The following is a 12318-nucleotide window of genomic DNA, read 5'->3' as shown; positions in this document are numbered from 1 at the left end:
CAGATGTGTGATGGGAGAGCTCTGGGGCTGTGCTGTGCTGGGGAAGGGGCGCTGAGCAAGGAGCTGTCCCCAGGGCCGGGCTGTGCATCCAGCTGTGGATCCAGCTGTGGATCCAGCTGTGCTCACAGCTGCTGGGAGCAGAGCCCAGGATGTGGCTGGGGGTTTGGGCTCCACGTCCCTGCAGGGGAGGAAGCCAAAGCTTCATCCTCAGGTTTGACTTTCCTCTGTTCCCTGGGGCAAAGCAGCCTGGTGGGAAGAGCCGTGTGTGCTCCGCCGGGATGGTGAGGACTGTTCACTGTTCACCTGACACCCTCTGACTTTGTGCTTTTGTCTTTTCTCTCGCCAGCCCAGAACTGCAGTCACACATTGCAGGGCCCAAACGGGACAATACAGAGCCCAGGCTTTCCCTATGGATACCCCAATTATGCAAACTGCACGTGGACAATCACTGCCGAGGAGCAGAACAGGATACAGCTTGTTTTCCAGTCCTTTGCCTTAGAGGAAGATTTTGATGTATTATCCATCTACGATGGGCTGCCTCAGCAGGGGAATCTGAGAACGAGGTACAGTGCTCATTTCAGTGATGTTTATGAACGTGTTTCCCCCTCCCTGGGATCAGATCTGGCCTTGGATGGTGATGCTGCAATAAACTGGGGAATGTTTCTCCGTGAGCAGTTCTTACAGTTGTTTTGATTTCTTATCTCTGATAAGGCTTGAAATGTTTCTCTGAACGCCTGACAGTAATGATTTATCAAGGCTCATCCTAGACATCCAGAGGAGTTAATTAGCAAATGGAGCAGGAGGGAAGCAGAGTTAATGTGCAGAGAGCTTCCCTCAGTCCAAACCGAGACTCCTGGAGTGGGAGGCTGGGCTCTGGGGTTCAGTGAGACCTCTGCCAAAGGGTTTGTGGGCTTTCCCCCCAAAGATCTGGCCTATTCCTGATCTCCCAGGGCTGCCTTCCCTCCCATCTGTGGGATCTCCAGGGCTAAGAAGTGTTCAGGAACCCAGTTTAGTAGGAAAACTCCCCGCGGTTTCTCAAACGAGGCTCTCAGCGTTAAAAGAAGTTTTGTGGGAGGCTGGTTTGGACGTGTTGCTGTGGCAGCAGATGCTCTGGGAGGTGTCAGCTGTGGAGCAGTCGTGATCTCAGCCCTCTCAGCTGGGGACACGACTGGAGGTGCTGGTGGCAGCTCCAGCCTCTCAGTGAGAGTAAAAAACCCAATCCAGGCTCTGAAGCCCTTGGCAGGAATGCTGGAGCTCTGGAAATCCATTTTCCTTCCAACCACTCGAGTTCAGGACAAACCCATTGACCTCAGTGTCTTGTCTAAACCCGAGTGGAACATCTGAGCTGCACCCTGGTGGAAATCAGCTCTTTATGTAGATTATTTCAGCTATGCAAATAAATCATCTCCTCATTTGGCAACTGTGCTTGAGAATCACTTTAATTATGGGACCTCGGTGTTTAATCAGGAGGGTTCAGTGCTTTGCTTTGGGGATAATGGGAAGGTGGAAAACTGGGGGTAAAATCCAGCTCAGGGAAAGTTTGTGCGGTGAGAAGTTGATGCTGCTGTGGGATGCTCACAGGAATATTCTGGTTGTAAATAAAAGGAGCAGAAAATCTTGAGCTGGGGCTCTGCCCTGGGGGATCTGTGGGCCCTGCACTGGGGGGTAGGTGAGGAAAAAGGTGAGGAAAAGTCCCTCCTCTGCATCCCTGGTGAAGTTCAGGTGCAGTTTGGGCAGGTGGATGTGAGCTGGGGAGTGGAACCAGCAGTAAAAGCTGTGTGGGATGAATATTCCCCCTCTGAGAGGGAGTTCAGGAAATGGGGTGTATTTAGGGCAGGGAAGTGAAATCAAGAGGGGAAATAAAGAGGGGGATTTCTAGAGGTCTGAGAGCACTTAGGGCTTAGCCAGTAAAAGATGAACTCCTGCACTGTGGGCCTGAGCTTCCTCCCCTTGGACATTTCTGGATTAGTAATTCCTAAACCTGGAGTTGGCTCCTTTGGGCTGTCGGATGTCTCATCTCTCTGCTCACCAGTTGGGGTGTTTGGGCAATGCTCTGATGCACAGGGTGGGATTGTTGGGCTGTCCCCTGATCCTCGTGGCTCCCTCCCACCTCAGGAGATCCCAGGTATTATTTTTGGTAGATCAGTCTCATTAAACTCCTTAACTCTTGCCTAACACTGGTTTACTTCTTTTATTTTTTTTTTTTTTTGCCTCTTTCTCCTTTTTTTCTCTTTCTCGTGGCCATCAATTTTGCTTTCTTTTTCCTGCCTGCTTTCCAAATGTTCTCAATTCATCACCGAGGCGCAGCCCTGAAGATGGATGGCCACGTGTCACTCATCAGAGCTCACCCAAAATGAGCTGTGAGCAAGGGGAAAAGAAGGGGACAGCTGGATTTCTTTGCTTCTGCCCCTCTCAAACTTGTGTTTTTGAGCATCCCTGATGCATTTCGACCCAGACCACTCCAGGATTTCCTGGGAAGGGGTTAATGTTGTGTTCATCGTGTGCTGGCAAACACCCTCTTGTCTTGCAATTTAATGTGGTGTGAAGGTTCCCTAATAGAATAAGAGCAGCCCTAATCCAATGAGGCATTTGCTAATAAACAGCTTTACTGGATATTAGGGAATTTGCATTGCGTGTTTGTGATGAGGACGTGAATATTAAATGGGTTTCAGTGCCTTAATTTAGACATCCAGGGCCGTTGTCATCTCTCAGTGCCATGACTTTGCTTTGTTTGCTAAAATCAGAGCTCGTTTCCAAGCCTTTGCTATTTCAGCTTCTCTCAAATAATCGGGTTTTTAGAATCCTGGAATGGGTTGGGTTGGAAGGGAAGTGAAAATTCCATCTCGTTCCATCCTGTGCCATGGGCAGGGACACCTCCCACCATCCCAGATTGCTCCAGCCTGGCCTTGGACACTTCAGGGATGGGGCAGCCACAGCTCCTCTGGGCAACCAGTGCCAGGACCTCCCAGCCCTCACAGGGAAGGATTTTTCCCATGTATATAACCTAAATAGAACCTAATTTTTTTCTCTTTGTTCAGTTGGAACCTGTTCCTCCTTGTGCACTAGAATTTTCCCAGCTCCTGGTTTCTCCAGCAGGAACCACTGTGGGGGAATTTCCTGTGGAACCTCAGGGCTGTGGTGGCTGTAGAGTTTTCTCATCCTCGATGGGGGACATCAGGATTTGGTTCCTGTCCAGGACTTCCCCTGCTCTTGAACTTGTCACACCAGACCACACTGTCCCAAATGCTCTTCCTTCGAGCTCCCAGCTGCTGTGGGATCAGGGAGTTGTGTGGAGCCCTGCAGTTATTCCAGAACAGTCTTTTCCCAGTTCCCATTGTGCCTGGTGATTGTGTCGTTCCCAGGCTGCTCCAGTCAGCTTTCCTTCCTGATTGCCTTCCCACTGTGCTGGGCTCAGGAGCTCAGCCCAGACCTGACTGCAGCTGGAGTTCTGGGGGTTATTTATGGCTCTGGGGTTGCTCTGGGGTTTGGGGGACTCAGCCTTGGGAAGGCTGAGCTGGAACAGAGACTGGACAGAGCTGAGAATAGAGCAGAGATTTATTAAAAGGCCTTTAAGGTACATCTTGGGCAGGACAAGAGCCTGGGCAGGGCTGCACCCAAGGTGGACCCAGAATGGTCACAAAATGGTCACAAAATGGGCACAAAATGGTCCCAAAAGTGGCTGCCTGGTCACCAGGTCTCACCCTTTGATAAGTGTTGGTCCATTTTCCCATTGGGGTTGAATTGTCCCATCCCAGCTCCAGCTGATGCAGTCCCATCCTCCTTGTCCCTCCCTCCAGCCCACCCTTGTTTGTGCCTTTGGCCCTGAGAACTTGTCCCAGGTGTCCTTGGTGTGCAGCAGGACAAGGATTTGTTTTGTGTCCCTGCTGTGTGCAGAGCTGAGTGACACTGCTGTGAGCTCAGAGCTGCTCCCCTGGGCACCACACAACATGAAATACAGGAAAACTCAAACTCGAGGCATCACCTCTTTGTGTCAGTCTCCTGTTCCATGACATCCCCAGAGTGGGCAGTGACAGAACCATGTGGCTCCCCCCAGCTTCTTCATCTGCTGATAATTTGCAGGACCCTTTTAATGAGAGAATCTTAAATCACTTGCAAAGTCCCTGATTAGAAGCTTTGGGCTTGTCCTCAGATCCGGGGAAAACCCATGTACAGTCTCCCTGTGAGTCAGTCCTTGTAGCTCCCTAATTCTGCTTTCCCTGTGAGACCTGGTGAATTTACACTCCAAATGGAAATGGTCAACTTAGAAAATCAGATTTATTTTTTTTTTTTCCTTCCAGAAATGTTCAAAGCTACATTGGGAAGCCCAGGGGGACAAAGAACATGGGATGTTTTCTACCAGCAGAGACTCCTCACTTGTAAATGTACTGAGCCATGCTGGAGTTTCCACCCCTTGGGCTTCCCTTCCCGCCTGCTGTGGGCAGGGAATTGTGTCTGGTCTCTCCTCCTGTTCAAACAAAACGTTTTTAGTTTATTTGCTTTGAGAAAACGTTTGTTTGGAGGCTGTACATCCAGAGAAAAACCAACTCCCAGAGCAACTCGGCAGCACCTTTGCCATTACACGGGCATCTCTCATCTCTCACAGGTGTTTATTGACCCCACTGGGAGGAGGAACACGCCTGTTCCAGGAGGATTTTACAGAAATTCCCGTGCCCAAAGAGTGTGCAGGGTGTGGGGAAAGCTCTGCAGTTATTACTGCCACGGGGTCCTGTGCAGAGCAGAGCAGTCCTGCTGCTCCACCAGCTCCCACGTGTGAGATACAGGGTTTGCTTCTTCTGTAGGGTTTAGGAAATAGGTTTAATAGAAAAGAAGACAGATAGGAAAATAGAAAATAAAAATAGAAATAGAAAATTAGGAGATAGGAAAAAAAAAGCAAAGTGTGGCTGGGCTGGATGACCTGCTGTATCAGAGACTTTCTTTAAATACCCTTTCTATTGGATCAATCTGTTGAATATTCCTATTTTTCCATAATGTAGGAACTATTCTGCATGGCCCATCCTTGGGTCTGCCTTTTTAGAGCTGCGTGTTTCTGGGCTGTGTCTTCATCATCACCTCCAGCTTGGGCCTTGGTCTGTGCTGTCTTCAGATGGGAGATGCTGATAGTTGGTGTATCAACAGCAGAGTCTTCTTTACATGTTCACTGGATGTTATCCCAGCCAAACAGACAGTTTAAGCATATTGTATCACTACTACCACTGTGCCTAATTTTCTTTACTAACAGCAGAAATAAAAACTTACACCCTTACCACGAAGTTATGAATCCTACAGCACACACCTTGTGAAAAACCAACTTTATAACGGGCATTTATAACACACATCTACCTCAGTGTCTCCTCAAGTTGCTTCCAAACCCTCATCCTCCCTCCCTGACAAGGATTGCCACCATTAAATCTGCCCTGGGAGCAATTCAAACCCTCATCTCGGGCTGTGTGTAACTGAGGGAAAGTTTCAGGGTTTTGTTTGAACTGAGAGACGATGTGATCCCTGTGATAAGAGCCGAGTTATCTCCGGGCTGACCTAATTACAGCTGCACCAGGAATTACCTGAGCCTGGCTGTGTTTCTCTTGATAACCTTTTAATTACTCTTTGAAAAAGCAGCCTGGGTGACTTGTACTTAATTACCAATCAAGAGCACGAAGCTTTTGATCTTAAAGACAGCCAAAGGTGGGAGGAGAGGAAGGGGCAAAGGGAACTGGGGAGGAGAGATTCCCCCAGTGTTCCTGTGGCCTGCAGGAGATGTAAATCAGGGCTGAAACATCATCCTGGATAAAGAAATTCCTGGGAAAAACCACCTTTGTCAGCTGGGAACACACAGAGCTTGTGTGAGGAGTTGGTGTTGAGTCACCTCTGGTCCAGTGACATATTCCTGTGTCACTGCTTCGTGTCTCCAAGGTGACTACAGTCCTTTTTTTGCTAAGGGGAGGGATAAATAAAGCAGAGGGCCAGCTAAATCCTTTGTCACCTTTAGCAAACATCGGAGCCCTGCCTCCTTCTCCCCCTCAGCAGAGCCTTTTGTCACTTCCCATTAACTCCATGGGAAAAGAAACACAACAAAAACCTCACTGAAATTGATGTTCTCTGCTTTGGAGGATAAAATCCCCTTGATTTGTTTTTTTTGTTTTTCTTTGGGAAGAGCCGTGTTTGAGCCGCTCCAGGAGCCTTCAGCATCATCCCTGGTTTGTTCTGAGGAAGTGCTGAGTGTTTCGACTCAGCCTGGAGGATAATTGATGAAACTGGAGCTGAAAGTCTGGGAGAGGTAATGGAGTAAATGCAGCTGCAGCAGGGCTCTGCGGCTCTGATTCCCTTTTTCCATATTTATTAGCAGAGGGTGCATCAGGAGGAGTGATAAAAGCAGCTGATTCAATCCGAGTGGGAGCTTTTTCCCTGGCACCGTGTGGAATGTTGTAGGCTGAGGAGGAGGCTTGGCTCCGATATTTTGGCAGCCTCTTCAGGGATGGGGATGGAGCAGTTTTTCCTGCTTTAGGGGTTCAGGGACCTCCTCTCATTTCTGCTGTCCCAGGTGTGAGGTGACACACACAGGTGGGGGTCTCTGAAGGTGTTGATGTTACTAAATGATATTTTTTTTCCCCAAATTGTTTCTGTTTTCCCTCAAACTGCTGGTTAACCACGTTTATAGGGACAATCTCCCAGCAAATCCTGACAAACCCCAGCCCTGGAAGTGTCCCAAGGGCAGCTTGGAGCCACCTGGGATAGGAGGAGGTGTCCCTGCCCATGGCAGGGCTGGAATGGGATTTCAGGTCCTGGAATTCTGGGAGTCTTCCTTTAAAATAAGGTGTGTGAAGTGGATTAAGTGTAGAAAGATTTTCTGTAATTGGGCAGCACCTACTGGATTTTAATTAAGATTCTGCCCTGGAACAGCTTTTGATGGCTCTGTGAGCCTTGGCTGCTGCTGGTGAGTGAGGCAGGGCTTTTTGGGGCTAACTTTAAGTAGTGCATGGAAATTCTGGGGAGGATCATGATGTCCTTCACCTTCCGTTTATCTCCACACTGATGGAATTGTTTAAAGCCTGCTGTGGCAGTGGGATTCTGTGCAGGACATGGCTGGAGCAGCAGCAGGAGCTCTGCTGTGACCCCTGACAGCAAAATGCCCAAAACTTCTCCCCTCAGCCTCCTCTGCTGGGGTTCAGCTGCTCTGGGTGGCAGCACAGGGGTCCCAGGTCACTGTGAAATGAATAAAATATAACAACTGCAGAGCCAGAGCCCAGCTGATGGGTGATGTTCTGTGTGTTGGGGCACAGTGAGGAGCACAAACCTTTCAGAACTGCCTGAGAGGAGGAACCAGCAGCCCCCCAAGGCAGGCTGTGACCAGGGATTTCTCCCCTGTGTCCCCCCAGCAGGTCTGACAGGGCTGGGAGTGCTGCTGCTGCTGCTTTTTGTTCCACTGATCCATTCCCAGAGTCAGGAAATGCCCAGGGCTGGAGGGCACCTTCCAGGATGGTTGGTTTGCTGCAGCCTTGCCCTGTGTGCTGCTCTTTTTGGGGTCAGGACAGGTTCATTCCTGCCCTTTGGCTGCCTGAAATGCAGGTGTCAGGTGCTGGAGGTGGCTCAGCCCCTCTGTGTGTGAGTCAGGGTGAGGGGAGGGCTGTGCCTGCACCCTGAGCCCTTCTTCTGCCCCTGTGCAGGTGGCATTGAGGCAGGAGGAGACAGGGAGGGCTGGCACTGTCCCTGGAATGGAGGGAGAAGGAGACAGGGAGGGCTGGCACTGTCCCTGGAATGGAGGGAGAAGGAGTCACTCAGCTCTGGCATTGTCCCTGGAATGGAGGGAGAAGGAGACCCTCAGCTCTGGCATTGACCCTGGAATGGAGGGAGAAGGAGTCACTGAGCTCTGGCATTGTCCCTGGAATGGAGGGAGAAGGAGACCCTCAGCTCTGGCATTGACCCTGGAATGGAGGGAGAAGGAGTCACTCAGCTCTGGCATTGACCCTGGAATGGAGGGAGAAGGAGTCACTGAGCTCTGGCATTGTCCCTGGAATGGAGGGAGAAGGAGTCACTCAGCTCTGGCATTGACCCTGGAATGGAGGGAGAAGGAGTCACTGAGCTCTGGCATTGTCCCTGGAATGGAGGGAGAAGGAGACAGGGAGGGCTGGCACTGTCCCTGGAATGGAGGGAGAAGGAGACACTGAGCTCTGGCATTGTCCCTGGGCTCCTCTGTTTGGTGTTTGCAGCATTCCAGCATTCTGTGACCCAGGTCCCCCAGCTGATGGGTTTTCCTTCAGGGCACCTGCTGAGGTGAGCCCAGCCCGTGCAGGCATCAGGAGGTGGGGAGGGCTCCCTGTGAGCCCTGCAGACCCCCAGGTAAATCCAGCCTCAGGTGGCTCTCAGGGCTCCTGATAAACCCAACCGGTGCTCCACTAAGAAATGGTCTCTGGAGTTCAGGCTTATCATCTTCTGATCATCTTTTTCATCTGTTTAAAGTGACACACAGTCACAGCCACCTCGAGTCACTCATTTCACACTCAGCTGCCTTCATTCCTGAGCAGGAATGACAATTCCAGCCCCAGTGGGGAGTTTTTTGGGGATCAGAAGGAGCGAGATGAAGGTTTTTAGCAGTGGAAGGAGGGGAATTGACCCAAGCCATGGCCCTGGCTTTGTGCTTCTCATTGTGGGATTGCTGTGGGAGGGAGCAGGGCTGGCTGAGGAGGCTGAGGGCAGCACAGGGAGGGTTTTGGTTGTTGCCCAGTTGCTCCATGACCAGGAGGTGCCTTGGAAGAACCTGTCCCCAAAGTCCCTTGGCTTAACCCAGTCCCAGCCCTTCAGAGCTGATGTCCCTGAGGCTGGGTGAGCAGGGTGCTGGCACTGCTCTCTGTGGGTTTGGTGCCAGCACAGGCTCTGGGGGCGAGGCAGAGCCCTGGGACGTGCTGGGAACCCCTCCCAGAGCAGGGATCAATCCTGCCCAAGGCCCAGGAGCTGCTCTGCTCCCTGGACACATCCCTTATCAGCTCTCCCAGCTGTAAAATGCCATAATCCTGGAATGACAGAGAGCTGCTGGCCTGAGAACTCCTCCATCCTTCCCTGCTTGTGTTTCCCCTATTGCAGACTTTTGTGCCTGTTCTCCAGGCTGCAGGCCACTGGGATCCTGCTCTGGAGGGTTCTCAACACCTCCACTGTGACAACACTTGCTCCTTGTTCCCCACTCACCCTGTGTGCAGCACTAAACAAACCCCCTGTCATTTCCAGGGGCTTCCAAGAACTTATTTTTTTTCCCCATTTACTCAGTTTCACACCCCTACTGACTTCTCTTTTTTTTTCTTTTTCTTTTTTTTTTTTTTTTTAATTTTTTTTGGAAGAAAGCCACAAATAACCCAAATCTGCCAAGTTCTGAATTGAAGCCTCTGAGCCGTGCTTGGGTTGGATCCAAACTTGTCTTTGTTTACTCAGGATGTCAGCTCGGGTTTGCCAGGGGGTGACTGAGATTTGATGAACCTTCCTGTGATTTTTTTTTTTTTTGGGTCTTTTCCTTCCTCTTGGTTTGTCATAACGAGAAGAGAGGTGCCAGAGTCGGAGTTTCACGGAGTTGTTTGGAAGGGTTTGGGTGGGAAGGGAATTTTAAAGCAGCTCCAGCCCCGTGGGCACCTTCCCCAGTCCCAGCTCCTGCCTGTGCTGGCCCCTGAGGCACCTCTGCAGGTGAGGTCTCACCTGAGCAGGGCAGAAGGGCCAAAATCCCACTGCAACCCCAGGAAATGTTGGAAAAACGAGCGTGGAAGGGATGTGAGAATAGCTATAAATCACATCCAGCTCCGTGGTCTTCCCACTCCATTGCATTGCATGGAAAATCAAATTTATTGAAATTTGATGCTCAGTACCTGTCTCCAGTCTGAGCCGTGAAGGCCTCATATATCTGAGCTGGCTGTGCTGGCTCTGGGCTCTATAAATAACACTTTTCTAGCGGGAATTGACCCAAACCCTGCTTTAAACAAGTGGAGAAATCCATCCAGGCTGGGATTTATGAGCTCTGTCACTGTCCCCCGAGCCCGTGTTGGTTAATGAAGCTTTGTCAGTGTCAGAGGTAAGCAAAGGGCTCCTGGGCCTTGATGGATTGTGCTTGGCTTGGGCCAGAGAGGGAAGTGCAGCTGATTCCTGAGACTGAGAGCTGGGCTGGATAAAATTCCTGGGCAAACTGGAGGTGTTCATGGCACTGTGAGAGGTTCAGGAACAGAAAAAAAAAACCTGGGGGGTTTTGCCCCTTCCTTGTTACTGTCGTGGTAAGAAAAATAAGAAGTAGTGAACATCAGAACCAAGGGAATTGGATTATTTGGAATCAATTCTCCAGCAGCTGGGATAGGATAAAAATGGGCCACGTGGGTTTGGCTGGTGAAGTGTGAGAAGATCCAAGGAGCTGCTGGGGCTTGGAGCACTCCTGTGCAGGTGTTTGTTCCGTGCCTCGCTCCCAAACAAAAGCTGTTGGGTTCTGAGCACAAATCCCTCCACCAGCTTGGGTAAATCCAACTGGGAACTGTTCTTGTGTCACTGCAGGATCTTTTTAAGCTGGTTGAGGATTGATTTTTTATTTTAATTTTTTTTTTTTCGGTCCAGAGCATCATTTCAGCCTTGCAGGGCTCCAAATGAAAGGACAACTATCTCAGTGACACCAGCGAGCTGTGCCTGGCGGACAGAGCTGCCTTTTAAGTGTCTGCAGCATTTGGGAGCTGGGAGAGCTCTCAGATCATGCTCTGCTTGTTTTATTGATGATTAATGAGAGCCTTCGTGTTCGTGCGCTCTGGAGGAAAAAAAAAAAAAGCTGACATCTCGCTGTAATTGCGTTTTTCTTTAATAAATACAAGGGAAAAAAAAAATCTCTAACAGAGCCACTGAGGGGAGGAATTCCTGCGCCAGCCAAGCCTGAGGAAATGCCAGGAGAGAGCGAGCTGGCTCCTCAGGTGTGGCTTTTATCCACTGCAAACAGGGAAAGTTCTGCGGGCAGGAGAAGGGATGAGGTGTGTGAGAGAGGCTGAGGCAGCAGCACCTGGGGATCAGAGGGGATCAGCCCGGGAGGAGGAGGAGGATGGTGCTGGAGGGGCTGCACAGCACAGGGGTGGCACTGAAAAGCCTGGAGGGACATCCCTGGAGCCCCACTGAGGGGACAAACAGCCCCTGCTGCCCAGGGCTCTGCCAGCTCTGCAGAGCTGTTCCCTCTAAATGTTCCCTCGGGATCTGGCCCAAGATTTGGAGGAGATCTTAAAACCCCTTGAGGATGAGAGATGATTTCTAGAATGAAGGCATGCCTAGGAGTGAAAAGAGATTTTCTTTCCCCACCCTCAGCTGTGTCTTTACAGGGAATATTTCTGCCTCCTGTGCTGAGTTCTGAGATGGGATGGATCCCTGTGGGGAAATCCCCTCCCTTGCATTTGTTCTTGTTCCTGGTGCCCATTCCATGGGGCAGGACATGTGTGAGTGACCCCAGCTCGTGGCTGTTCCCAGCTTCTCTGTGGAGTTTAAATCCCAAACGTGCATCCAGCTGCATTCCTGAAGGTGTTCCCCCTGCAGCAGCACTCCCACATCCTTCATGGCCCCGAGGAAGTTGGAAATGTTGGTTAATCTCACTTTTCTCATGGCTGTTTTTCAGCTGGGACACCCAGCCCCTTTCCCTGGTGCTCCCTCATTTCCCTGGACAAAGCCCATGGAACTGGATTCAAAGTCCCTTGGGAGTCACTGGGCTCTTCTGTTGGCCCCAGCTGGTGCTGGATGAGTTGAATCCTTCATGAATTCACCTTTCAGGGCTCCAGGCTGGCTTTGTGCTGTTTGCAGGGAGCAGTGGGAGAGGATTGCTCATCCCAGACTTTCCCAAAGGGCAGGTTTCCCTCTGAGCTGTGTTCTCTCAGCACACAGTGACACAATCCCAGGATGGGCGAGGTGAGAAGGGACCAGGAGCAGCTGGACCTGGATGGTCCTTGCAGATCTATCCCAACTCAGAATATTCTGTGCTGACAGGGGGTCACTGGTGCCACCTCCCTGCCCCAGCAGGGCCATCCCAGAGCCCACAGGACACCGGATTGTGTCCAGGTGGTTCTGGAATATCCCCAGGGAGGAGATTCCAGCCTCTCTCTGGGCTCTGCTCGGGGCTGGGCAGAAATTCTGCCTCCTGGGCAGGTGGAATTCCCTGGGATCTGATCCTGTCCCTTCCTCTGGTGACATTGGAGCAGAGCCTGGGGCTGCTCTGACCCTCCTGCACCCAGGGACAGACAGGGACAGACATGGGGACACTCAGGGACAGACAGGGACACCCGGAGACACCCGGGGACACCCAGGGTCACAACAGGGACACAACAGGGTCAGAATACG

General features: G+C 51.0%; 1 protein-coding gene across 1 annotated transcript in view; it reads left to right on the top strand.

The window, feature by feature from the left end:
- Positions 1 to 12318, top strand: part of LOC136371308 (CUB and sushi domain-containing protein 2-like) — a 78994-nt gene that overhangs the window by 26598 nt on the left and 40078 nt on the right. Inside the window, exon 2 of the mRNA XM_066335353.1 lies at positions 347 to 563. Within this exon, the coding sequence (XP_066191450.1) occupies positions 347 to 563 (217 nt within the window). The remainder of the gene's footprint in view (positions 1 to 346; positions 564 to 12318) is intronic.

Source organism: Sylvia atricapilla, chromosome 24 (genome assembly GCF_009819655.1).
Source record: "Sylvia atricapilla isolate bSylAtr1 chromosome 24, bSylAtr1.pri, whole genome shotgun sequence".
NCBI classification, from domain to species: Eukaryota; Metazoa; Chordata; class Aves; order Passeriformes; family Sylviidae; genus Sylvia; species Sylvia atricapilla.
This window is presented reverse-complemented; position numbering and strand designations above follow the sequence as displayed.